Below are 25,010 nucleotides of genomic sequence, written 5' to 3'. Positions count from 1 at the left end.
CGTACCCTGCTCATCTCTTCCTATCCTTTTGCCCTTCACATTTTCTCCTTCTCCTCTTTCTTAGTCTGCATTTCTGTTACTTTATGAACAGCTAATTGTCCAAATGATAATGCTAACCATCTTCCATTCCCTGTAATGGGAGAGAAAGGTCTAGCATAAATCTCTGCATCTCCACTGTAATAAACGATTCAGCTGTGACAACTTCAGCATGGACCAAAGATAGACTTGAAATTTTTAAAAAACAAAACTGTGAATAACCTGGTGCTACTCAAAGACTGACTGTTACAATACTTACATTCTGTAAGGTGGGAATTTTGCAGTAAACACATAAAATAGTTGTGCTTGAAAGATGAGCAAATAGGTCTGCAGCATTCTAACTTCACACAGCCACACTTACAGGCCATAAGAACAAGGTATTTCAAATAGTTCACAAAAGTTATAATTTTAGGCCACTAATTCACACAGATTAGCCAAGATAACAAATTTATTACAACTTTTAGTGTTTAGTTTTCATATATTGTTACATAATTGTTAGTGTGATAAATATTGTAGTGGTAAATATTTTGCGCATCAATTATTACAAAAAATCATACACTGTTTTTGATAATGATTCCAATTTTACCTTAATAAATCTGAACAGTGGATAGTTTCTCTTTACAAACCTTATACTTGTTTTTTTTCAAAGGTCAGCTGAAATACAGAAATACTATTGTTTTCTCAGGACCTAGTGCTACCCTTCCTGCTGTATCCAACAAGCAATGATACCAAACCATCTTCCACTTCGTGGGAAAAAAAAAAAATTTCACTGAGAACAAAATGATGGAAATAAGGTTCATTTAATCACTCACTGAAGGTTCAATATACAGAAAACACTAAAATAGCAGAAGTTTTGTTACAAGGATGGAACCATGGAATGGTAATGTACATATTTACTGTTTGTAAATATAAATATGCATAGATATGCAGTGATCACTGGCTGAAAATATAGTTATTGACATTGTAATGAACATGTTTTAGTAAGGGCGGATCTTTGACATGGTAAAAACATTTGTCTATGCATTTGTAGCAAAAAAAAATTATGAATATGAAAGAAACAAAGACAAGCATTTATCATCTGTTTTCTCTCAGATTATATTATTTAATCTAGAAACCAGAGTGGATTCCAAATGCACTTTTAAATATGACACAGAGCCAGTTTACCAGTGCCAAAGCTCTAGAGGGGTGCACATACAACAAATTTGCCCCTTCAAAAGCACAGGCACACGCATGACAAGTCAGTCACTTGTTCTGAGTTGTGGTCACTCCCTGCCCTCAGGAACTAGCTGAATGCATCTAGATTTTGAAGTTTTATTCTTGACTGTAGGACCAGTGGCTACAGTGCCAACAGTTATTCAGAATGTTCCCTTTATAACCCTCAGAAGATTTGCCTCCAGGGGATGCAAGCAGTTTCTTAATTGCTTTTTTTCCTCAGCTTTCACAGAGGTGGAAAAGCTGCATGTTGCAGATCCGCACTGCCCATTTAGCAGGGTGAGGCAGAGAAATTACACAGTTGCAGCAGATGTGGTAAAGACCTCACTGCCATAATTCAAAATTAGTTCTCCAATACTGACAGGAAACCATTTTTGGGGCACAATCCTATTGTCATTTTGTACCAGGAACACTTAGAAAGGTGAGGGTAGAAAAAAAAAAATCTATCTGTTCTGTTCACTGAGCTCCAAGCAAGACAATCATTACTCACACTGCAACTTAGGCAAAAGTCACCCTGCTCTCCCCTAACCATTACTTGTGCTGAACCATTACAGGTTCAGAATTAATACCGGATGATGCTCATGGTCCATGTGAAAAGTGGATGCAAGATAAAAATCCATAAAGTGCAAATTGTAACAAAAAAACCTTCAATTTTCCCTTCTCACTGACCTTTCTTCATTAGTGCTTTAATTTGCATGATCTTCTTCACTGTGTAACCCAGGGACTACCAGGTAGCACCAAAAGAATGGCTTGTTCTCTACAGATGGACAGCTTTCTGGAAGCTTCTGGTTTACCCATAATTCCACTCATTCCCACCCCCCAATCTGCAAAGCACCAATTCAGGCCAACTAAAGTGCAGTCAACTTCACACCTTCTTTATTCTTCCTTGATAACTCTATGCACTGGCAGTTCAGGGATCAGTGGGATAACTGAAGCTCAAAGGAACCTCAGGAAATTTCTTGTCTGACTTGTTCCACTGCTTGGCTGTCCTTGGGGTGAAAAGGCTTTTTCTTACATCCCATCCAGTTCTCTCAGTTCAAATTCGTTGTCTGTGATCTTTCCACTGTAAGTCACCCTGGAGAACCTGGCTCCATCTTATTGAAAAACTCCCCATCTCTATTGGAAGGCTGCTGTTGGGTTCCCCTGAAGATGTTTCACCTCCAGACTGGTCAAGTGCAACTCCCTCAGCCTCGCCTCAGAGGCCAAGTACTACAATCCTTCGACAATCTTGGTAGGTGGTTCCACTGAATCCACCCGTTTACAGATGCCTTTCTTGTACTGGGGTCCCAAAACTGGATGCAGTATCTAGATGTGGTCTTAAGAGGGCTGAGTTGAGGTCATAATCACTTCAGACTACTGACTCCAGTCCTGTCAGTACAGCCTGGGATGCTGGTACCCTTCTTTGCTACCAGGGTGCACTGCAGGCTTATACTCTACTCATTAAGCAACAGGACTCCACATCCTTTTCCCACAGAGCTTCACCCCAAGCAGCCAGGGCCTGACCTGCTGTGCTGCAGCATCATTCTTCCTTTCCAAGTGCAGGACTTTGCAGTTGTCCTTGCTGAATTTTATAACATTACTGTCAGAGCATTTCTCCAGCCTGACTAAGTTCTGAAAGGCAATCCTACAATATGCTTTAAGAAAATTCAGAGTAAAGACATCCATCAACAATTTTGGAAGAGATTTCAGTTCTGTGACCAAAAATGAACTGCTTGCAGAGCTTCAGATGCAGAACCCCTTCAGTATTTCACAGCTTCAGAATGCAGTTTCCTTTGGCAGCCCACAGACACTGCTACTGAAACCGGTCTCCAATGTAAATAGTCTAGCGGCTGAAATCCACCTCATTCTCGTGTCTTTTCAGTTCATCCCTATAGTGGCTTTACTTGGATGACATTTAGTTTTGTCTCATTGTGTTTACTGCTGTCATCTACTTGCTGAGTGTCATCACTGGTGATAATAAAAATGATAGAGGAAGAGCTGAAAGTCACTTTCTTCTTTGGCCTGTCCCCTGCTTTCTGAGACATAACTATTGGTCGTATTGGTTTGTCATTCCCTGTTGCTGGTGTTTCTTTCATGGTCCTCTGGAATCTCATCAGGCGAAAGCACAGGAGTTGCAAAAGGCATCGGCGAAACTGCAAGAGAGAATAAATAGAATGAAGTTACAACTCCATCAGCATTCACTATCATGTACGATCCAGTGAAGGGCACAATACAGTAAATGACTCAAAATAACAGATTTCTGCATATTTTCCACCTTGTTCTCAGTTAGTTGCAGTGCTGTAACAAACATGGTGGCTTTTTAGCAGCTACTTTTTTCTCTACACCAGAGCTGAATAGGATCACCAAGCCAGTAGAGGGCACTGAAATGCAATTTAATATTTTACCAGCCACAGAATCTACAATCCACAATCTGCAAAGGACACGAGAACTAGGCTTGAAAATGTGCTACTGGTATTGTTCCCACATTCAAAAATCACACATTTTATCTAGCAGGGAAAGAATAATCTCTGAAACACTTCCCAGGAGGATGCAGAGGGAAGGAACAAGGGGAGGAAGGGGATACAAAGTGATGTTTTCTACCTTTACCTTAAAATAACTCCAGGGTCTGGAATTGCATCAAAAGCATTGAATGTCACAGATGTAAAATCAAATTTCAATGGTCAGTAACACAGAAGTAAAATGCATCCATTGAATACGGAAGGAACAGAAGCAGACTAGAAGCTACCGGTGGTACAGGAAGTCTGTTCTACCTTGTGACGAAATAACGCAAGGCATTCAGTGAAAGCTCACGCGGATATATAGAATGATAATTCCAGTAGTAGAGCTGTTTTAATTGTCCAGTTATGGTCTCCCCTTCAACAAAACTAAGATCCAGGTATAGAGGTTAAAGGATGCACTCATTCAGTAGATCCATATCTGCACACTTTTAAAGCTCAAATATGATCCTTTGAGGAAATTCTCTAATTTTACAAGAAATAAGTGGGCAACCTCTTCTTTTAATAACCCATAACAACACTTGCCTGGAACATAGAAAGAGGACTTCATACAACCAACCAAAACACCAAACAAACCCAAAACAACAACAACAAAAAAACCCACAAGTAAAAAACAGCGGGGAGTGCCGGAAAACAACCGGAAAACAACCCATCTTTTTTCTGAAAAGGGAGTAGGATATCTTTTTTCAACAGCCTTCCATTTAGCTGTGTTAAGGATTATTCTGTATTATCCTGCATGGCCAGTGACTCTGCTTGCCCAGCTATTATGCAAGAAGCTCTCCAACATGCCAGTTTGGAATAAGGTTTAGTTATAGAAAATTAATCCTACTCTGACACGGGGGAGGCCATAGGTCCCATTGGGAAGGGGACCTAGCCAATTACAAGATGACAGAGAGAGCTGAACTGGCGCATGAAAATGGTCGTGTGGAGGCCTTGAAGACCTCAGAGAAAGTGTTCTACCTCTGAGTACCAATGAAGTGAGAGAGCGTAAGCATTTTAGAACAGGTCAGATAAAGGAAGGATATTACAGAGAACTGGGTTTAGTTATTTAATTATTTTGCCCTTCTGAGGGCAAAATAACACAAAAAAATAAGCAAAAAATATCATCATTTTGGTCCTAATCTGGAATTAGAGGCGAGTGAGAAACACTTCACAACACATCTCCAACAAGCGTGTTCAGATGATTGATTCTTATCCTGGCTATGTCTTTACTGGCATTGTGCCTGGTACCAGTTTGATTTGCTTCTGGGTATCAGAACCTACAAACTGTTTTTCAGATAAACTAGATTCTGACATCTAGGTACAGAATCAGTGTATTAAAGAAAACACCATGTTGAAAAACAGTCTTTTTGAACACGACTGTTGTGAGCTCTCCATATCCAGGCCAGCTCTGGTATTGTGCAGCTGTGTAACCATGGATCAGCCTGCTGTGAAATGATCTGTTGGGGAAGAACTGAAAGATACCACATCGAGGGCCTCCTGCCTTTACTCAGAAAAGCATTTAAACTCACTCTTAACCTGGTCCTGACCTGAGCTGCATGGCAGCTTTTGCTTGGCTGCCCACCTAGCTGATTGGACCCACTGACTTTGCTGCCTCATCCCTACAGACTGCTGGCTGGCCCAGACTGCTGGCTGGCAAACGCAAACCAATGTAGGAAATCACAGAAAATTCTCATCTCTATAATGAACTAACAGATAAGGAAAACTCAGGAAAATCCTTCTAGCAATAATTCATGAGTTTTTACCCTTTGCCAAGTGATACCAAACTCCAGGTATCTTTAACTCTATGGTCTCAGAAGTTTACAATGTGCATGTTACACTAGTTAGTGTTAGTATTAATACACCAAGTTATTGTTGAAACACTGACTAAGTTAGTGTTCTTGGTTATGGTGAAGTATGTTAATGTCTAAATAAATTCACCGACACCACTTAGCTGCAATCAGTGGTTATCTTCACAGTTACAATGATTTACAGAACAATGTATGGTTTTCTAGTTTCCATCTATTTGGCATGCCTCTAATAACTCCAAATACATGCTCTCTTTACTCTGTAAAGCACTGAAATGAGCTAGTTACCATTAACTCAGCAGTCTACTTTTTGTAATGAAGACTACAGAAGCAGAAAAAAATAAAAACTTTCTTCACATAGATAAGTATGTCTTCTTAACGTAATTTGTCTCCAAAAAACATTTAACTGCCATCCACATGAGATTCTGGCTTTGAGTGCTGTGAAGGTCTGGTGTAGTATTTGAAATACTATGCTGAGTTGTTCAGTCCTTGTGTTGCCACAATGTAAAAGTCAGAGGCAAGTTTTTTTCTTCCTAAAAACACAGACAACAGATATTCTGAATTTTCTCTGATGGAGTTCTGTTGTGGTATGGGAGCAATTCATATGAGCTCTTCCAGTTGTAATCCATTTCATGGGTAAACTGTCAAAACTAGACACTTAAATTCTGACACTCTTTCCCATCTCTTCCGTGGGAGTTTAATGTCTCAATTCACATATGAGCAAACCCAATTTCTAATCCGGTGGTACTTTAAGCATCATCAGGTATTTTAATTCTACTAGACTGTCACCTTTTATCCTAGCTGTTCAACTTTTTGAAAAATTTAAGCTTTTCAGATTAAAGTATATTAGATCTAAGCTCCACAACTATGATATTGGCTACTAATCATTCAAAAAAGAAAATCTTTAATTTACCTACCTTTCTACTCATGAAGATATAGATGACTGGATTATAAGCAGTGCTTGACTTGGCAAAGAAAGATGGGATGATAGCTACAGTTGGAGTTACAAGGTTGCTATATCCGTATGTTATCAGGAGGGAGACCACTGCATAGGGCATCCAACAAATAAGGAACGTGGAGATCATCAAGAAACACATTTTAGCCACTTTCTTTTCATATTTTAGAAGTTTGATCACTTGAACACTCTGGAAATCTTCTACACTGCGAAGCTGTAGAAGAAAAAGATAAAATGGTAAGGTAAAATAGCTCTATGTTTTACTGGAAACTGAATAGTTCTACACTTATTTATAAGTAACTCATTCACTAATTTAGTTTTAGGCACAGACACTATACACCTTATCTTGTGAACCACAATTCTTCTGGAAGTTTACATCATGTTTCCCAGACTTACTATTAAGTGTAAAAATACAATCTGAGGAAAAATAGAATAGCAAATCTACTAGAAAATAATAAACCCAGTGATGTAACAAAACACGCTGCAGTTATCATTGCAAGTATTTTAGAAAAATAACTTGCCCTCATCCACTGGCATTAGCCAGTTCAGTTTATATTTAGTGGTCCTTTAGTGTCTGACTAGTTAGACAATGCTGTAAATCTGTGTCATCAGAAGTCTTTAGAGAAAAGAAAATTTCATAAAAGATTTCCCTGTACTGCTCTACCACTTTGTTACCCTAAAATTATAAAATTGCTAAAGCAAAATACTAGGCAGCAGATTACCAGAACTATCTGAGTGAGTCATAAAATGAGGAAAAGATGGGATATGTATGTGAGCATTTTCCATAAGTTATCAGTGGTGCCAATATTGTTGACCGCAAACCAGAATGGGTCCAGACTAATTACCACAGAATATGAATCAATAACACTTTCTGATACTAAGGATCTGTACTGAATTAAAAGGCGTTGCCTTAACGTGGAAAACTGTTTTAACAGGGCTTCATCTCCACTTGGAAGGGTTTCACAGGGTTATCTTCTCAAGAGTGATGAGGAGGAGAGAGAATTCATGAATCAGAAGAACTGCAAACAGAGTTTACTTTTTCCCTGTTTTCAAGTGAGGATCTGATATGGATTAGTGAGCATAAGCAGTTCCCTAACCTTCCCTCCAGTAAAACTACACAACAAATAGACCTTGATAGGTCTAAGTTGGTTCTCCACCAATCCTACATCCTTTTTAGTGGTGCCTGGTATAGATGAACATAGATTAAACATTCAGAAGTTTGAATAGGAAGTGAAAGTGCAAATTTGGCTCGGATCCTAGCTTAATATACAGCTTTAAATTTTTTTCAGTGAAAATATTACATTAAGAGAAATCTTACTTGTACTAACTTACCATTCTTACTGCATATAGAATATGGCCATAGCAATAGGCCATGATGCCAACAGGCACTACTAGACAGCCAAGGAAAAAAAGGAGTACAAAGGAGGTATCATTTGGGTCTTTTGACTTCCAGTCCACTGAGCAACCTAGTCCATGAATTTCCAGTGTGTATCTGTTCCAGCCCAAAAGAGGTGCTCCAGTCCAGGCTAATGAGTACAGCCAGATGTATGTGATAGCCCGCCAAGACCAAGAGAAGTCAATCACTTTTGCATGGACTACGCGAATGTAGCGTTCATAGGCAAGAACAGTGAGAGTCATAATTGAAACAATTCCTGTAAAAAAAATAAAGAAAATCAATTAAATAGTTCACAAATATTGCAAATGATAGATGTTTCCTTTGCTAGCAGTTTAACTCAAAATTAGCTAGCTCATATTATGAATCTAGCACCAATAAGATTTTTGGGTGACACCCCAATACTCACTAACCACTAGGTCAAACAGCATCACCAACTTCAAAACTACTTAGAGTAGGAAGCTGACATCTGATCCTGATGTCCAATGGCCAAGAAGAAGGATAAGAAAAAAGAGACCAAGCTAATACTTCTTCTTAAACATTACTTAAGTGAGGTTTCATGGTCCAAGGTTTGGGGTTTTTTCTGCTGGCAATTGTTGTAGGATTTGTTGTTCTTGTGCACTTCTTTGGGGCTTGTGGTTTCTATTTTTGCTGGGTTTGGAGGGCTTTTTTCATTGTTGTTTTGGGTTTTTAAAAGAAATAGCTACCATATAAAATTGAGGTAATCAGCAATAACAAAATCTGTTAAAAACAGTGAATTCAGGGTTGAGAATGAAATCAAAGAAAGCCTTCAACAACTGAAAGCATAGATGTACACCTTTAATCACAGAATCACAGAATATTCTGAGTTAGAAGGGACCCATTAGGATTATCGAGTCAAACTCTTAAAGTGAATAGCCCCTAGGGATTGAACCCATGAACTTGATGTTTTTAGCACCATGCTCCAACAACTGAGCTAATCTCAGGGTCACAATGTGAACAAGATGACTAGAAGAATTCTAACTTATTTCAAGATATCCTAGAAGTCTTTGCATTCCAAAAAAACAATCAGGAAAGCAAAGTGTTATGTTGCTGAAGGTGTCACAGCTGAAAGCCATTTGGTTATTTTGAGTGTCCTTTCCTATCTTGCCACTTTCATAAAAGTATCAGTCTCCATTTATTTATCCACCCTCTTCCTTTTCTGTCCAATTCAAACAATTGTTAACATGCTACAACAGAAATCACATTCATATTTGCCATAACGTGCACGCATACAGCTGTAAGAAGGCTAACTGTGCAGATTTCACTACCAAAGAGAGAATAACCATAACTTAGCAGAAACCTTCAAAGGATATCACAAATACCTGATCTCACTTTGAAAAAAAGGATAAGCATTAATTGAAGACAAATTAACAGTAGCACAAAAGGACCAGGGATATGGATTCTGGAAGGCAACCAAGAGTAACAAAATCTAGAGCAACATAGCCTCTATGTCAATGTATTTAACAGCAAAACCAGTGCATTATTAACCAAGTATCTCACAGTAGGATATGCTCCAAAATCTCTAAGAAAGTTACTTATCCTGCAAGTATTAAAGGACTCCTTTTTAAAAGTGATGAGTTTAGCAAGTTTTCTTGATTAACACAAAGGATTTTCCACTCTGAAATAAGTAGTGCCACATTCTTGTCATAGATCTCTTCAAAATTATTTTTTAATATGTACTTTTTTGCTAATTGTCCTTAAATCTTCATCTCAAAAAGTTGCTATTGTTGGCCATGCAGTAACCTTTCACAGTTAGTTTTGTATAGCTTTTTCTTGTACAAATTATTGTTGTAGAATTTTATTTTCATGGCCTAGTAAATGTTGACTAGACAGTTTCCAAAAGACTTAAGGTTTGATTTGGTTTGTGCTCTTTTTTAAATGAAATTGAAAAGTAGTCTTTCATGACCTTTTGTGGGACCTAACATGCTGAAAATATACTGAAGAATGTGGAACTAAGCAAAATACTAGCAGCCATTAGAAAATAACCACAGAATTTTATAGTTACTATTCTACACTTATACTGGTTCAGTAGATGCTTTATACAATCAAACGCAGTTTACTTTCTAAACACAAGATAAAGCAAGAAGTTCCCCTCCTATTTCTCTTGCCCAAAGATTAGGAATTAGAAAATTTTACCTAACAGTTATGAAAATCATCCACAGACATGTTTATGGAGGAAAATTCACATCACTCAACTATAGGCTCCCAGTTTGCTTACATGGCGTACTGAGGCTTCACGTCTGTGATCAGTGGAGAGGAAGCACAGCTCCTCAGAATGATGAGTCAGAATTCCAAAATTAACCTCTTGCTCTTTACCATCTTCTTTCTCCCTACAATTGCATTCAATGCCCCTGTGTACTTCTAATATTTCCCCATGCATTTTTATACAAGCACTGAATTCTAGCCATGACAAAGTAATTAAAAGCACACACACTTGGCTGAAAGTACAGGTGTTCAGAAGCAATAATTTACTCAGTCCTTGACATTCTCAGGGAAGGCACTAGATGCTGAATATCTCTAAAAATCAGTAAGTGCACATAGATCTTTGAACAGCTTTATATCAAGCCCCTTTTTAGTCTGAAACCACTGCTCTTTAAAGGCATAATTGAATTTTCCTCCCTGAACTGTAAACAGGACCTTGGAAAGCCTGTTGGACAGTATGCATCAAAATGCAAATCCCTGTTCTGTTGGTATTCAAGAAGCGTCTGCAAGAACGCAGACATGAGGTAAGAAATGCAGGTCACGACATACTACAGTAAATTCCTCTTTGATGTAGGTTCTCTGCTGTAACAAGGTCATAGCAGTAAGAGTAGAGGTTGAAGTATTTAATCATATAAATAGAAATTGGAAACAAAATATCTTTAGAGGATGAGAAAAAAATGTAGGGAATTTCACTCAAAAAAAAAAGCTCCTTGTGTGCTGTAGAGCCATGACTGCCTTTTTAATTGTGGTAGATGACATGCAGAAATAGCTGTAAGAACAGGAATACCGACATCTGCCCCAAGGAGATGAGTTTTAAAACACGTATTAGAAAGACAAAAGTCCATAACTAGGAGGAAACACACATTGATTCTGGTGGAGAGTGCTGTAGATAATGATGTTTAAGAGTTATTTGGGTTTTCTTGTTCTTGTTACTTCTACAGGGGGCTATAAAACAAATGAATTTTTAAGAAAATAAAATTTCAGTGTTCAACAGGTAGACTAGATCTTGTGAGTGTGCATCACACCGAAGTAAATATGTTTTTAAATGGCCAGGGGATTTTTTCTAGGAAGCAAAGAAAATCCTGAGGAGATTCTGACTGATGAAAAGAGGAAAAATTTCCATAATGAAAAGAGCAAGCCATTGAAATAATCTCCCCAGGGAAGTGGTGCATTCTCTGCCATTGGACACTTCTAAAATTTAGCTGGACAGGGTGCTGGGCCATTCTGTTTAGACCATGCTTTTGTCAGGAATGGTTGAAACAGATGATCCTTGAGGTCCCTTCCAACCTGGTATTCTATGATTCTATGAATATCTTTATTAGTGTACTGTATGATTTGACACCTTTTTTTCAAAAAGAAACAAAGCTTGCAAAAATCTGTAAAAGATAAAACTGACTTTGACTTTACTGTGTAAAGTCTGTGCAATTTAAAGATTATTACCACAAGTTATTTAAGCCCTAAAAATAAAAGCAGCTGCACAGCTCTCAGTTATACCACAAACTGGGGAGCTCCTGTATTTATTACAACAATGATTGTAATTCTTGGCAACAGTTTTCCAGCTTGTAAAAAAAATCATTAAAAACTGTCAAAATTTCTTAGCAGCTTTTGTTCCACTAAAAGTGAGTAGATAATAAGACCCAGTTTCATACACAATGGCAGGGGAGGTTCTTGTTTTTTAATAGGATTTTAATACAGGCAAAGGCAAGACTAGAATAGAAAATAATTTGAATTCCCCCCCCATCATGCATCTTCTGCACTATGTGTCAACAGGCAACCAAAGCGCATTTGATATTTTGAACCAAAACTTTGAGAAAGAAGCAGCACAGATGAGTTCATGTAGCCAGAACAGCCTCATGGATAGACCATAAAAGCATTAACTGACTGTCGTATCTGTGAATGATCTGCAGCAATGCCTGAATATCATGTATGTTATTTGAGTTTGGGAATTTGGGCTATTCTCTGTGTGCACTTCGCGTCAACAAATTCTATTCTGAAGCTGCAAAATGCCCAAGGTACAGCTCTAAGTAGCAAGAGCTAGAATATGCCTGTCACCTCCACATGTAAGTGATACGAACCAGTAACACTCACAGAGGCATAAATTTTGAAAAAGTCTGTTCAAACTCAATGTGCCACAGTCAGTGGGCAACATGCAGAGTTGGCATTCTGCAGGTTTTTTTCTATATGCTAATAGCACTGTCAGGTTCCAACCAAGCTTCTGCATAATCAAAAGAAGAAATTATATATATATATATTTAATCAGTTACTTGTATCTTATTTGGGAAATTACCCATACCTCTGCTGCAATGATCGCAAAGATGAAAAATTTCTTCTCAAATGAGGAAATTACAATTGAACAAGAAGTGAGGAAGGGTGAATTTAAATATTTTGGGAGGTGAATTTAATGCAATTGGAGACTAGCTCTGATGTTAAGGGATGCTTTCAAGCACATTTATGATATATTCAACATCCTAGACAGTACTGCTGGAACTTTATAACTCTTAGTTATGATTAACAAGTGAAAGAGTTTCAGTTCCTTTTGAGATTATTTTAACTTAGTTACTTGTTTCCCCATGGTAATATAGGATTCTATTAAATCTGCTCTTTTAACCTATTAATGACAATAACAAGACATCCAACAAACACAACATCTAAAGATGCAGCTATGGAGTAATTGTTAAACCTACAAATAAAGTCTCAGCTTTCATGAAGTAAACCAGAGCTTCCCACAAGACCTATCTAGATGCACAGTTCAGAAAGAAGATGTTCCATTTTGAAGTCACCCACAAATGGATTCAAGAGCTCATTTCTTAAAGGACCTGCTTCTAAAAATTTCCTACCCCTAGCAGACTTACTTGCAGAGGTCTAGAAATCAGTCTTTAATCGGATTTTTCATCTTTAAAGAAAATAGTTTCTGAATCAGTAATAGCTATCAGATAAGCTTACAACATACATGTTTATCAGTTTACCCTTGAAGCCAAAGCTGCTTTATCAAACTAATTTCTACTTTTTTCTAATTTTCTTTTAAAGTTAATCCCCTAGATGGATGTGCTCTGTTCTACCATATAACTAAAAGAAATGTAAGAGTGGTTTCAGGTAGACAGCTAAAGCTTGAAACATACAAAAAAATTCATCTTTGCATCATAGTTTCATTAGATGTAGTGCACATTTTCTTGTTGTCCCAAATTTTCCCATTGAATGTAAATGAAGCTATAGAGAAGGCTGAATATAATGTTTCACTGCAAAGAGTTCATGAGTGAATCCTGAAGCCTTCATTCAAGTAAAATTCTTATTAAACATCAATGGAGCCTCTGTACATAAGAACTTCATCCATTATCAATTTTGGATTTTTCCCAATGTTTGTGTCAAGAAAGATGGAGAGAATTGTTAAATGACTGCAGTTATGGAGCTTAAATGCAGGACTGTGTACAAAGCAATCAAAAGCACTGGTCATCTGTGGTTTGGATAAATCTATTAAACCCATCAGATCCACCAAACGCATCATATTTCAAATGTACGTCTTATTGAGATGAAGTTATCTGTGGTGGGCATTAAAAGATTCTTTGTTTTTTCAGTGTTCAATAAGCCTTCTTGGCATAACCTATATTTAAAAGCAACTAGGGACAACATACACCTGTAGACACCTTGATTTTCAAATTCTGTGCAAGTCTACATAAAGATGCTCATTTAGTTTGGACGACATTCATATTCTCATTAGAGGAAAAATGGTCTTATTTGCTATACCCTTCTCTTGTCTACTCATTGAACTTCTAGGCAAACTTGAGCACTAGTGGTACGTTATTAATTTCTCTACTTCCAGTCATATATTGTATATTCAGATCAAAAATTGCAAAGAAAGTTGAAAGCTTGCTTCTAGTGTAAAAAAAATAATAAATTCATAGCACTAACCTGAGTTAGCTAATTCAGGTTAAAACAGAAGTAAGCACAAGGGTTTGATTTGTATTAGCAACCGGAATTCCACACCACAGACAAGTGCTGAAAACAACTTATTAAAAGTAGTGAAAAATACAACCTTCTTGTTATGGATTTCATGGAGCAAAATACATTTTTTTCCCCCCAGTATGGATTAATTCTTAACATTGATTTCTCCATGTTGACTCTGGCTGTGATGTCAAGCTTCAAAACAATCTTAGGAATTTAACACTAAAGAACAAGTTTAAGTATCCTTAAACTAGTCCTATGCTAAATAAAGCACAAAGGCTGACAAGCATGTACTTGGCAATGCTGTGGTAATTATCCCTAATATTCATGCTATAAAATTAAGCAATTCATGAGATTCCATATCCTATGAGGTTGACGGTCTCTGATGCAGGGGAGGAGGGAGAAGGTGGTGGTTATGTGTTATCCTCAACATTATCTCATGATGAATTGTTGCATGCATCTGGTATCTAGCTTTATGCTGGCTAACTTAGCAGACTTCAGGATCTCTTTCATATGTGACACTCTAGTATGCATCACCTTTTTGCAAGGCTAGGTTCTGGGTATTCCACATGATAAGCAGATGGAATATTCTTCAGGTATGTAACACACCTGGCCAGCCACAATTCCCCCACAGTGCCGACCTGATGCTTTTCAACTCAAGCAGTAGGCTAAAACTCCCCAGTGTTTTATCTGATATGGCAGGAACCCTACACATAGTGTTACCTAGAGCACATACACACCAAAAAAATGCCATGTAAGTAGAATACTTGTCACTCTCTCAGAGATTCTCTAAAGGCTGTTTTCAGAGCCATTCCCATCCAATCTCTTACACACATAACCCTGTCTCATCCTCTATATTCCTCCATCTTTGGTTTTTGTTTTTTTCAATTCTGCTGCCTATGAACATATTATTTCATATCACACATTTTGGTGGGAAAGGACGGAAATACATGGCATTAGCAAGTATAAACACATGGCAGTACCAAGTACAAGTAATGCTTTACTTTGCACGCTCAGAAATCAAATTGAAAGGCAAATCCATGACCATAAAGGTTTCAAGTCACAGCTACCATAAAAGTGGGAATACAGTCCATTCATTCAGAAATAATAAAACTTAAGCATCTAGTACATATGTCGATTGGGATATCTGTCACTACTCCTACATGCCACTTTCTGATACCAGCCCATTCAATAAATTGGCCTATTACCACCCCTGTGAAGCAACCATGAATCTTTTGTTTCAAGACATTATAAGCTAAAGAGGAGTTCATCTTCCATCCTTTCTCTCCTCTACCCCATGCCCCCTCCAATACATTGAATCAGTTTGGGTCATCCAGCAAACACCAGATAACGCTGCCCATTGTAACCACAGAACACAACAGCGTTACTTAAGTCAAATTTGGCAGAGATTTCCCAAGAGCCCACAGGTGCAAGCAAGGCTTCTGGTGCTGTCCCACAGAAATGCAGTGCTTTGCATAATGCCATATACCTGAACAGCAGTTCTTACCTGCAAGAACCTTCCTTTTTTAGCCCACTACATACTCACATCATGCATGTTCTCACACTGCTTTCAGCTATCTCATATACAATTATTGCATGTATGTGGTTCCATTTTCCATGTATGATTCAGTTTCTGTGGTCTACTGCAGAAAAAAAGCACTGAATTTTACTTCCCTCCCTGTCCCCCTCCCCCATCTCCCCCGGCAGCTTTTCCAGAACTTATTTAGATTTCATTCTGAGTGAGTTGCATATTTTATTTTGATGGAATATATGCTGATTAAAAAAAAATGTTACAGAATGCCATTATGATTATTGTTTGGATATTAGTCCCCTCTTAGCAAAAATATGCATTTCAAACTGATTTTTAGCTTTTATCTGAAACAAATTTTGTTATGCTTAGGGGATCTTGAGGTAGTGGAGATCTATGTACTTTGATTTAAGGCTGAGGCCCAAGATTGTGAGGGTTGATTTACTCCACTAGCAAATCAGTCTTTCTGATTTAAGCCTAGGCAATTACCCTAGCACAAATGGGGTCATTGCCATTTAAGCTGCAGTTAAATGTAGCAAAACTGAAGTGTCTTGTTTAAGCCATTAGCATGAAATTTCTACATCGCAACTCCTCCTCTTCTCCACTAGCCAGCCACTCTGAATCAGGGACGAGTGATAACCCATCTCTTGTTGGCTGGATTTTTTTGAAAGAAAATTCTCATTTTTGCCACCTTCTATTGGTTTCCCACAAAAATTCTGCAGGTAGTGAAGATTTGATTATGTATCATATATGATAATTATTTCTTCTGTATTCTAGGTTTTTCCAGGAGTCATATTATTCTGGATACATCATTTATACTTCAAGCTACACAGTGCAGGTCATCACGAAGAAGACTGCAACACACATCTGAGCTGCAGTGCATTGTCCCATAATATGTGTATATTCTGACTTTATAATCCTTAATTAGAACAAAAAATATTGCAGTGCCTTTAGAACTAAGTGTTAGTTTCAACAAGTTCTAACAACCACAACTGCTTTTCCCCTCTCCATGCGATATACAACTTATTTTCATGGTTTGCCATATTGCCCCACCACTCCCCCAAATATGACTTGTAATTTGGACAGAGGTAGTATAAGATACATATTCCTGAATCTTTACAGAACAACTGCAGCATAACATGGCAAATAAGATGCAACTCTGAGACAGACCATGGCTTCTATCAAAAGACATATTATTTTCTCTATCAATTAATCCTTGACCTACATCCAAGTGCTGAATTACTATTTTGCATATCTAATCAGAAAGCCACTCTTCTGCAATCCATCCTCACCTTCTTCACATTTGAAAAGCTAGACAGCAGCAGTTTAGAGAAGCAACTTCCTGTCCATGGTAAGACAAGCTGCTATTGCACTCTGTAATTTTGTATTACAAAATATATAACCAGTCTATTTGAATTCAGCAATTAGATGTTACAATATGTTTTCCGTGCCAGCTATGAATCACTTCTAATTTTTCAACCAATTTTAACATCTGCATTCAAATCTAGGTAGGTGAAAAATCACTTCTCATAGGCATAACAGACTTCAAGTATATTTTATATGCACCTGTCCGATAAAACTACAAGGAAATAATCACCTCTTCCAGATTCAATCCTGCAAGTGATTTATTCACTTTAAAAAAAAAAAAAAAAAAAGAAAAAATTGGTACAGCTGAAAGCATGCTGATTGAGTCTCCATCTATCCGTAACACAAGATCCTAAAACCATCTGCTGAGCAACCACAGAAAATGCTTTTAGTGAGATTAAATCAGGGCATACAACATACATTGGTAAATGCAGGAGGATGGCACAGGACATTGTTCTGTCACTGTGCAGAGAAAGCCTTAGATGAAGTAGCTAATAATTATATACAGATAAATGTTTTTGCTTTGGTTTAAAATAGACTGTAACTGAAGGCAGGTACACAGGACACTCTCTCATTTCAGTATTTTTCCAAGGCAGGGGGAGGGTAATGTGTAAGGGCTTGCCTTAAAACAAATAAATAAAAGAACCTCAGCTGTACACAGAGCAGCTCTTTAGAGGAAAATATATTCCGTAAAACTACTTACGATTTTTTGCATCCTCCAGTTCACATTGTTGGAATGGAGTATACACCTGGATATCAACATTTACTTGATAGCTCATCAAGATCTACCTGCTATATACCAACAGCGACTTGTCCAGAAAGGACATAATACTTTTAATTAATTTGACATTAAAAGCTGGCAGTGTTTTTTTACCCTTACAGGAACAGCTTACAGTTAGAAAAGATAGAGGTCTCTAATCACACTTCAGAAACATTAGCCTTTCAATTACAAACAAGGTTTAACAATAAAAACCCCACCCCAGAGTACACCCTTACTGTGCAATCTTCTGTCAAGAGATTGCCTCAAATAAACGTGTTCCTCAAGACCACTCCTGTTATCAACCAGTCTTTTTACTCCTTTCTTCCTTTGCACAATTAAACTTATCAGACAGTGTTAGAACACCACTCCTGGCAGATGGCTTAGCTGCCATTACTTGCAGCTGAAGTGATTTATGCTTGAGAGGTATGCGAGTATGTTCCACACGATCAGACTACCTTACCTCAGGGACTATTCCTATGTACAGAAGGCATTAAAGCACACATCCACTGCCTGGGGGTGGGCAGGACACAAATTTCTCTTGCGCATATCAAATTCTGACAATCACAGTCATTAAAAAAAAACCAAACTTGTCAGTGAGAAGTCAGCAGATGCACATCAAGAAGTATCTCCTTCACAAATTATACCCAGATCCCTATGTTCTCGATGATAGACAGCAAACCTCCCAGGTAGGAGTTGTATTACTAAATCAGATAAAGAGATTACACAGATCTCCAGTACTTACAGCGTGGTTGACCATGGACTAGGAAAAAGTTAAAAGCTTTTTACATAAGGAGAGGGTGGCAGATTCAGTGGGACCGGCATTAAAGTTGACTGCACAACCCCACAGAAAGGTGACCCTCATGGTATAAATACATCACTTAATTGAAGCAGCCATCGTATTACATCAGGATACATCACCTGTTACAAAAAAAGCCCTGGAACTCAGTATAACAAAATTAAGTGAGGATTACTGTCTAAAACAGACAACTACGTCATCAAAGCTTACACTAAGACTTGTCAGTTAATCATTTATGTCATTTTCCCCACACTAGTATATGAGGTGATAAGAATGGCTTTGTAATAGCAAGAAAAAAGCCCTTCTCATAGCCTAAACTGTATCTTGACTTCAGACTCTAATGAGTAAAGAAAATAGGGATTATTACTTATGTGATAATGACAGATGTTCAGTATTCAAAATGATCAGTTTTGCACTGTAGAAAGCAGATCTCTGCACATTCTAAAGGCTCAATGAAAACCTTTCAAGCCCCAGAAAAAGTAGCCAGTAGCACAAACATCAAGTTTTGAGCTGTACAATGCAACTCAAAAAGCAGATGTTACTATATGGGCTTGTCTCATGATAAAGTTATGATAATGCAGAACACAAAATCCAGCCATTTATTCCTAGACAGATAATCTGTAGTTCTGCTGCCATCTTCCCAGCTTTAAAGTTTCAGACCATGAACATCTGCTTACAGTGGCTAACTTCTGGATCTCACATGCCTCCAACTGCCTGGTAAAATTTCCTTCTTACAAAGGAAATTTTCAGATTCTCCAATCCAAAATTATTAGGAGAACTGTAGAGAGGGCCCTTCTTGCTGCTGTGAGGAGGAAAAAAAATTTGCTATTATTTTGTAACAAAGGTTTCTGAACGTACAGATGCTATCAGTTCCTTTTAAGCATAAATGACACCTATATATTTAATCATATTGATATCCTTAGGAAGAACACTGAAATATCTTGATCTTGACTTTCAAAACAGTATGAGCCAAACTCTTGTAAAAACACCTGTGGAAATTTAAAAAAGCTGCATGACCATGATTTTCAAAGTTATTCCTGATTAACTGCAGTAATTAGAAAGAACCTCGTTTTTAAAATTTCTTGAGAATTAACTCAGAATTTAAAGTGAAAATCTCTTTTTTTTTTTTAAAGATTTAACAATTTGTCTCAAACTTGTTTACTGTCAGGAGAACCCCTAATTTATAGGTAAACAAATACAGAGGTCAACTTGCACCAAGTATTGGGGCTTGGGGGTTGTTCTTCCAAGAAAGAAAAGTGCATGAAGCTTCTCTTATTTAAACTTAAGACTGAACAGCCTTTGGATCTGGAAGGCTGGCAAAGAAAGCTCATATAGCAACATCCAAGATCACACCCAAGAATGAAATTGCATAGCTGTAAATAAATAGGTTTTGGTTATCTCATGAAAAATGAGCTGGACTGGGTCCAATCTCAGGAGATATCCACAGCACTAAAGTAACTTCATACGATCCATTTTGATTTAATAGACTCCATATTCATTGTATCAGAGCTACCACCACTTTATTCTAGAAACATCTTTATTAGGTCATTCTGCTTACTGAGCAACTGAGCACTGCAAAGCTGTAACTATTCTGCTAAATTAATGAGACCTTCTCTTTTAAAAGCTGTCAATTTTGTATGTCTTCTGATCAATGAATGTACTTTTATTCCCAAAAGTTCCTGGGGGAGTGTTATGCTTTAAGAAGCACTGCTAGGTAATACACATGGCAAGACTTCCATTACATTACTTTCCCCACCACCATCACCTCAAGATAATAGGTGACTTTGGCTGTTATATACAGCAGAAGTATATTTCTAAACATAATACCTGGATACGCTGAATGAAATCCTCAAAAAGTATCTTCATCACCACCAGGAAAAAAAAAAAACAACACCAAAAAAACCCCCCAAACCAAAAAACCAAACCACAAAAAAACAACAGACCCCAAACAACAACAAAACCCACTAAAGACAAACAAACCAAAAAGCCTGCAAATTACCACTCTTTTCATAGACACATTACAAAATGAAAATAGAAGCTGTGGTGGCAATAGTCCAGATGGCCAACACAGTGTGATGCTACCTGCAGGGCATCATTTTTTTTTCCTCATCATTGACATGCCCCTGCTCTCCTATGCAGGTAGGAAACCACTATCTTCAAAACCAGAAAAGAACAATCTTTCTATTTCCAGATGAGAATATGAAAATAATACTATGTACAAAAGCAAGGGTTAAGATTAGACCAATTTATCAGGTTAGCATCCAATTATAATACCCAAGTTGAATATTTTCTATTCCTTTACATGGCAGCTGAAAAAAGTAAATTCAGACATCATTCCTGAACACTAAGTCATGCATTTACTCTCCATTTCCATGTGAGCAACTACACACAAACACACACTTTTCTAATAATAATAAAAAAAAATCCCACTGAAACACGTTATGGAAGAGGAACGTAACGTGACCAACCACAGGAAGATGTAATTTTGCAAACCGCTGATGCTAACTTGACTACTCTCTAGACAAGGCCCATGAATTTGTCTACATTTTTTTGGGAACAAATTTATTAAATAAAGGGGTGCAGGAAAGCATCAACACTGAATATATTTATAATTACAAATTATGTAGCACACCCCAAAATAAACAGAAATTAAAAATCACATGTGGTCAAACAATTTGCCTGTGAATTTATATACTTCATTGTTTCTATTTCTTCTATTTTGGAAGATGGTGCAAGATTATTACAGTCTAGCTTTTAACACTAACCCTGCTGTGTATCTTATTTTTTGAACATGTATGCAAAATGACTTCATCAAAAATAGTAAGTATAATACATAAGAGACAAAGATAGGAACAGAACTGTACTTTACATCTCCTGTGTAAGCTTAACGTTCAGCTGCCTGGCAGAATCTGGTTGGCAGACACTTGAGTTTCTCCAGTATTTGAACAGGCTGAGTGATGTAGGCAGACTTTCACTAGCAAGGTTGTCTACCACTTTCCCCCATAACAATAGCTACACAAATGTCTGAGAGCTGTGCACTGCAGAAATCATCTGGTACCAAACCTTGCACAAATGGTTAATTACATCCTGCATCCACCGTAACTTCCCAGACGTAAGAATTTTGCTGCACTATGCAGAAGCAGTCAAATCAATCATGATGAATGATGCACCTTCCTCTCAGTAGCCCATCAAAGGCAGACTACAGTGCCACGTGAAACAAAGGTGATGTATGCAGGAAAACTATAAAGCTTACTGAAGACTTTAATGTGCCTTATTATAGCAATTTTCAGTGCATACATATTGCATAGGTGCACTGTGATCCATCCCTAATTTATGCACCTCTCCCAGAAAAATATGTATCTGATAGGAGCTTTAGATTTAGTTCCTGATTAGCCAAACATTTGCTTTCACCATTAGAAACACAACCCTACTCTTTTGCAGTATTCTTTACTGGTAAAAACAAAGCCATATTCCTTTAAACAGACTGCATGTGCATAGCTGGACGGCAACCTACTCTTCCACAGACTTCTGCAAATGGTATGTATGGATTTCAGGAAGGAAACCAGTGAAGAGCTTATAGGTTTTGAAAATGAAAATAGTGTAAGTATTCCTTCTGCAGAGCTAAAATTTCACGAGAATCAGTGGTTTCTCGAAGCCCAGCGGTGACATCGTTATTACTGAAAGATAGTACCCGAATTTCACACATGGATAAGGAAATTCAAGGCACGCTGCGTAGCTTTAGACAAACAAGTCCGGACACTGGGAGGGCTGCCGAGGAGCACTGCCAGCGGGCGCAGCCAGCTTTCCACCTGTTCCACCGAGGCGGGACGCTGCTGACTCTACACCCAGAGTCATACGTGCTATCCACAGACTGCAGCGCTTCCTCCTATAAATTACAACCGTTTATGCTCATGAACTCTGCACGACACTCGGTCAACTCGAGACCCCTCCTAACAACGCTGCTGTCCTTTCCCCCAAAGCGTCCCGTCACAACGGCAAGGGCGGGAGGCCGAGAAATTGATTCTCGAAGAATTCACTTTTTGCTCGGGATCGTTTTCCTCTGCACTATCGATCTTCTTACCAAATCTCTGCCGTGCCCCAGCCCCGGCCACAGCCGCCCGCCGGTCCCCTGCTCTCCCAGCCAGGAGCAGGATCGCGCCAGCTCCTGCCCCGCAGGGCGGCTGCTGGAAGAAACTCCCCGGGACGGAGCTGCGATGGACACGGCGTCTCCTGGGGAAGCAGGGCGGGAGGCGACGGTTTGGGGCGGTGGGAAGTGACGGGTGGGGGCAGGTGGGGAGAGGGACGGGGCGGTTGGAAACAGCTGCGCACAGTTGGGAAGCGGGGACGGGGCGCAGAAGCCCCGGTACACACAGACAAGGAGAGACCCAGCGGGACAGCGAGGAACAGGCGGCGACCGCGGTTCCATCACCCACCGAAGAGGCTGCTGCTGAAGCCGTCCCAGACGCAGCCGGCGGCGTCCCACACCCAGCGGCTCCTCAGGCAGGACATGAAGGTAAGGCTCACGCCGAAGACCGACACCAGCAGGTCGCTGAGGCTGATGTTGACGAGGAAGAGGTTGGTGGGCGTGCGGAGCCGCTTGAACTTGTAGTAGAGCACCAGGACCAGCAAGTTGTTGCACAAGCCCAGCATGCCGATGGTGGCGACCAGCAGCGCCAGCAGCTCGTAGGTGCCGGCGCTGAAGAGCGGCCGCTCGCCCGGCACCTCCTGCTCGGCCGCTGCGGGCTCCGGGCGGCTGGTGGAGCCCGTGCCGTTCCCCGAGGGCATGGCTGGCGGCTAAGCCTACCCTCCGGCTTCCAGCACCATCGCAGACCGCAGCTCCGGGCAGGAGGGGGAGTCCACGCCCCCTCCACGCCCACGGAGGGCGCGCCCTCGGGTGGCTTCGCCCTCGCCGGCCCTGTATGGCTCGTTCTGTACCAATGCCTCGTCTCGTTCTCCCACCGAGGTGAGCAGGTTGGTCGTGATCGGGATGTCTGTCCTCTCCTCTTCCTTAAAAAACCTCTGTGCTGTTTGCCTCGTTACGGCTGCCATCGGCAGCGATTTCCTCAGGGAAGCCGCGTTGAAGCAGACCTCTGTGCCCAGCTCCCAGAAGGGGTATTCAGGCTGCTTCTCCAGATGTTCTGCCAATGAAAATTCCTGTTATGGCAATAGTTTCTTCTCAGGGGCTCCCCTGCAGTGCTCACAGGTGACTCTAAGAGTTGCAAGCTTATGAAGTGACCAGCAGCATCACGGCCCTGGCAAACTTGGGGTGCAAGTGAACACTTTTTTGTCAGCTGTGGGGCAAGTAAGATACCATAGTTTGCACCACGAAGTCACCTGTTTTTATACCCTTGTCCCCACTGTGTCTTGTGTGAAAATAGTACAGGAAAGCCCAAGCTGAGTGTGTACAGCTCTAGTGGGTGTTGGTCAAGGTGTTGTCCTGTGGTAGGGTTGCCTTGCTGTCTCTAAACCCAGCCCATCCCTGAATGTATCACAATTATTTTTGCTTACCAGGGCTTTATGCCTAAAACGCCTTGCCAGACCAAGCATCACTCTTCCTCGGAGGAAGAGCTCTCTGTTGTTTGCTTTACTGGCTGACCAACATATGTACTGATGTGTAACAGTCTTCACAAAGGTCCAAATAAAACTTTCGGTTTAGCCCTATTCTTAGTTTAGCTGAGGAAAAAAAAAATCGTTGAATATATCGTCTATGAATGTAGCAGAATTTTCATGAAAATTTGTCTGGGAAAAAAATACCCATTTGGGTTTTTTTTTCCTCTCTTATATGCTCTTATTAAATGGTCTAGACTGAGCATGTGATTCCTTGTGGACTGAGACTGAAAGCATGGGTAGCTGAGGTAGGTTTGATGTCTTTTAAAACACATATCTATATACAAATTATATGTTTGTCATGGCAATTTTATATGAAAAATTATGCTGTAATACAAGGGTTAGGAATAAAGAAAGTGATAGGTCAGAAAAATAAAATAGTGATTGAAGTAACTGTTCTCATCAATGTTAACTTTATTTACAATCTATCTTTTTTAATCCCTTAAATATGATTTAATCAGTAATTGAAATCTACTTTGAAAAGCTAGTTCAGTCTGTTTCTTTATAACTGGTCTTTGGGGGTTTTCTCATTACAAAGGCAGCAGGAGTTGCCTTTCTTAAATCAATTATATTTTTTTTCCTCATAAAAGCTATATTTATAGAACACATGAGCTTCCAAAATTTCCCATAATACAGTGCTTGAACGTTGGTTTTAGGGAAGGCATAATTTTGTCTTTCCTCGTCCATAAAAGAGATTACCTGTGCATATCAGACTCTTCAAAAATACCCAGTCAGCAGTTTGTTTAGGACTAGTCACTGCATGCTGAAAGTCTACCAATGACGTGGCTGGACCAAACTAATGCTACACCTCATTGAGAAGAAGACATCTCTGTCTCCTGCCTTTAAAGGAAAATCTTAAATTGTCTATCTTTTTATCCCTGCAAAATGAAAGGAAAGAAAAGGTGGTAAGAAGA

The 25,010-nt window shown here is 39.2% G+C and overlaps 2 protein-coding genes across 2 annotated transcripts in view; one reads left to right on the top strand and one right to left on the bottom strand.

Annotated features, from left to right (window-relative positions):
* Window positions 1-817: 817 nt before the first annotated feature.
* Window positions 818-23,329, bottom strand: OPN3 (opsin 3). Its single transcript, XM_064648702.1, has 4 exons — window positions 22,923-23,329; window positions 7,818-8,137; window positions 6,448-6,699; window positions 818-3,380 (listed from the first exon to the last, which is right to left on the bottom strand). The coding sequence occupies exons 1-4, from the start codon at window positions 23,272-23,274 to the stop codon at window positions 3,117-3,119; spliced, it is 1,188 nt and encodes a 395-aa protein (XP_064504772.1). The 5' UTR covers window positions 23,275-23,329; the 3' UTR covers window positions 818-3,116.
* WDR64 (WD repeat domain 64) overlaps window positions 22,886-25,010 on the top strand; it is a 63,170-nt gene continuing 61,045 nt past the window's right edge. The window contains exon 1 of the mRNA XM_064648699.1: window positions 22,886-23,002. The gene's annotated coding sequence lies outside the window, so the exon portion shown is untranslated. The remainder of the gene's footprint in view (window positions 23,003-25,010) is intronic.

The sequence above is a fragment of the Pseudopipra pipra genome, chromosome 3, assembly GCF_036250125.1.
Source record: "Pseudopipra pipra isolate bDixPip1 chromosome 3, bDixPip1.hap1, whole genome shotgun sequence".
NCBI classification, from domain to species: Eukaryota; Metazoa; Chordata; class Aves; order Passeriformes; family Pipridae; genus Pseudopipra; species Pseudopipra pipra.
This window is presented reverse-complemented; position numbering and strand designations above follow the sequence as displayed.